Source organism: Rhinolophus sinicus, linkage group LG02, assembly GCF_036562045.2.
Source record: "Rhinolophus sinicus isolate RSC01 linkage group LG02, ASM3656204v1, whole genome shotgun sequence".
NCBI lineage: Eukaryota > Metazoa > Chordata > Mammalia > Chiroptera > Rhinolophidae > Rhinolophus > Rhinolophus sinicus.
In genome coordinates this window covers 126,718,775-126,722,421 of record NC_133752.1, presented here as the reverse complement: position 1 = coordinate 126,722,421, position 3,647 = coordinate 126,718,775, and the positions used below count along the sequence as shown (strand labels likewise).

General features: G+C 43.1%; 1 protein-coding gene across 1 annotated transcript; it reads left to right on the top strand.

The window, feature by feature from the left end:
* The first annotated feature begins 266 nt into the window (after positions 1–266).
* On the top strand, positions 267–2,971 carry MYF5 (myogenic factor 5). The gene is made up of 3 exons (XM_019751262.2): positions 267–902; positions 1,747–1,822; positions 2,224–2,971. Exons 1-3 carry the CDS (start codon positions 402–404, stop codon positions 2,412–2,414), a joined length of 768 nt encoding a protein of 255 aa, XP_019606821.2. The 5' UTR covers positions 267–401; the 3' UTR covers positions 2,415–2,971.
* The last annotated feature ends 676 nt before the right edge of the window (positions 2,972–3,647 follow it).

The following is a 3,647-nucleotide window of genomic DNA, read 5'->3' as shown; positions in this document are numbered from 1 at the left end:
ACTCTAAGTGAATCTAGAGAGAGCAAGTGAGCAGGTGGGGGAGCCATACCCCTCCCCCGCAGAAATGCAGTAAAACCATTAGTGTCAAAAAGAGCAGTAAACAGCAAATTGTCTCTAGAGGAAAGACGGAGGTTTGCCCAGGCAGTCCCAGCGCGGGTGGCGGTGGGATATGCTAATAGTGTCTGGCCACTGGGGCCGGCCTCCCTCCCCCAAGAATATATAAAGAGCCCTAACCCCAGCACTGCAGACCCAGGCCGCCAGGCGTCTGCCCTTGTTAATTACCGGAGAAACCAACCAGGGAGCTTCGCCCGAGGTTGGCTGTCCAGCAGCCGCTCGGGCTCAAGTTTCTCCCTCCTCTCTCTCACTGCTGTCCAGGTGCCTTGCCGGCCTCACCATAGAGGATGGACATGATGGATAGCTGCCAGTTCTCGCCTTCTGAGTATTTCTATGACGGCTCCTGTATCCCGTCCCCCGAGGGCGAATTCGGGGATGAGTTTGAGCCACGAGTGGCTGCCTTCGGGGCGCACAAAGCAGAGCTGCAAGGCTCAGACGAGGATGAGCACGTGCGGGCACCTACGGGCCACCACCAGGCTGGCCACTGCCTCATGTGGGCCTGCAAAGCATGCAAGAGAAAGTCCACTACCATGGATAGGCGGAAGGCGGCCACCATGCGTGAGCGCAGACGCCTGAAGAAGGTCAATCAGGCTTTTGAGACACTCAAGAGGTGCACCACGACCAACCCCAACCAGAGGTTGCCCAAGGTGGAGATCCTCAGGAATGCCATCCGCTACATCGAGAGCCTGCAGGAGCTGCTAAGGGAGCAGGTGGAGAACTACTACAGCCTGCCGGGACAGAGCTGCTCCGAGCCCACCAGCCCCACCTCCAACTGCTCAGATGGCATGGTAAGAGAGCTCTGGTACCTACTTCGTCACTCCAATCTTTGCCCAAAATCCATACATCGCATTTAAACCAGGTGTGGCAAGCAAATACTCAAAGGTTATTTGGTGGATAGTTGAGGGTGGGCAGACAGTTCCTGTAAGGGAAGAGAGGTGCCACATATCAAAAGATGCTGGGAAACAGATAGCTGTTGAACAGTATTTTAGTTTGACTTCCTATCAGGTTCTAGGTGTACATTGTAGGAGAGAGGTGTCATGTGAGATAAGTGGCTGTAAATGATCAATCACATGTTTTCTTCCTCGCTCAGTTTATTTCCAAAATATATGATCAGTGGACCCTTCCATTCACTAACATCTAGAGGCAACTCTGAAATTCCCACTGCCCTACAGTTTGTTTCTTAATGAAGAAATGTAAAGAAATACCCTCGTGGCTCCAGTCCCTGCTTTGCTGAGGCCTGGCTGGATGGAGATGGTGATGCATTCATTACAGAGAGCGTTTGCTCCAACGCTGCCAGGTTTTAATGTGTTTTTGCCCTGGGAAAGTGTTCTCTCCCTGAATTAGTGTGGCTTCCTTCTACTCCAATCCATTTTGCATGGTTAACCCAGTGCACATTGCTGCTGAATTCCACCCCCCTCTTCCCTTTGCCGCTGCACTCCTCTTCCCCAAGCACAGAGATTGACCTCAGTGCCCTTGCAACTTGGTGAGGGCTAACTCTTCCTAAATCAAGGCAATGAAGGTGATTGACAGGGGTCAGTTTACGGAGCTAGTGGGCAAGCACTGCCTCTCTCTAGGTCAGAGAATCTTTTGCCAAGACTTGAAAACAAACTTCTTTTGTGTCTTGTACTGTAGCCTGAATGTAACAGCCCTGTCTGGTCCAGAAAGAGCAGCAGTTTTGACAGCATCTACTGTCCTGATATATCAAATGGTAAGAACCGATGACTTCAGAAGAGTTGAAAGACCAGTTCAGCTTCACAATTCAGCCTGTTAAAGCAGAGCCTGCCCTTCCTGGCAGTACTGGGAAAGGGAATAGAAGTGAAGGTTCTTATGGGGTGATCATGGCAGCGCAAAATACACGCAAAATGCACCTAATGAATACATGTATATGTGCATGTTCTCTTGAAATATTACTAGAGGGCTTTTCTGCATCCTACATTCACCCCATTAATTGCTAGATATTTGTTGAAGATTTTTACATCAGGCTTTCTGTGACCACCTGACCTCTTGGTGTCAAAGGTGCTGACCTACAGTTTAAGGGGCAACATAAGCAAGTCTGTATATTTGGTGATTTTTTTTTTTTTTTGATGGTTTTTCTCTTTGTATCCTTAGTATATGCCACAGATAAAAGCTCCTTATCCAGCCTCGATTGCTTATCCAGCATAGTGGATCGGATCACCAACTCAGAGCAACCTGGATTGCCTCTCCAGGACTCGGCTTCTCTCTCCCCAGTTGCCAACACTGATTCACAGCCTACAACTCCAGGGGCCTCTAGTTCCAGGCTCATCTATCATGTGCTATGAACTAAACATCTAGTCTCAATCAATTCTGCCAGGAGGACCTATTACACAGGAGGAAGGAGGCCCAAGGAGTCCAAAAGCAAGACAACCTGTATATAGATTTCCTTTCAGTTGTAAATTTGTACATACTACCTTGCCACTTTATAAGAAAGTGTATTTAACTAAAAACTTAACCATTGCAATTAATACTTTATTTCTCTTCTCTTCCTCTCCTTTTCCCTCCTTCCTCCTTCTTTTCCTTCTTCTTTGCTTTAGATACATAGTTCTAATACTATTTCTGATAGGGGGCAATTCATTGAAGGTAGCTGGTTACAATGCTTAACTTATACTTTTTTTTTTTTATAAATATCACTTATCAAAATATTATCTCTGGTGTTTAGATCTATATTTTTTCTTCAAAACATTAGAACAGCTGGAAACCAGTTACAGGAAACTTTAAATATATTTAACTTTTGTTTTTCTTTTTAACCCTTTGATTATATTGAATTAAATAGAACTATAACAATACTGCCTAATGGTATATATATTGATCTTTTCTTATAAGAAATACATCTCTTTAATGTAAGCACAAAATAGTACTTTGTGGATAATTTCAAGATATAAGACATTTTGGAAATTCCACCATAAATAAAATTGTTTAAATGGAGAAATATTTTGGTTCATGATTTTTTTGAAAGAATACCTCTAATGGAATTAGTAGTCATTGACATGAAATCTTTAAGATAGTGCTAAAAATACCAAAACAAAACAAAACAAAAGTTGGCTTTGAGGATAAATCTGAATATTTACCATCTCATGGACTCAGTTTAGGTCCTGTTGATGTCACAAATGAAAATACCATATTTCCAGTTTAATCATATTTCCAGGGAGCCTGCTAAATAAAAATTTTCCTTTATCTTAGTTCTGTACCATATAATGTCCAGTTGTATGTGTGTGGGGACACGGAGGTAGATGCTATTCAGGCAACAACATGTTTAAGAAGAATATACAACATTACATCATTTACTTCCTACAGTACATTAGAAATCATGAGTTAGGTCATATTTACTTGCCTGAAAATATCTTGATTTATTAATAATATTGTCAATAAAATATTTAAAGGTATTGAGCTGATTGAGCTGATTTTGTTGTTGTTGTTAAAGTGCCAGAATAAGAAAACTTACACAAACTATAGTAAAGTGAAGCAGACTGCAATGGTTTCTATTCGCAGCCTTTTTGCTTTTATTAATCATATTT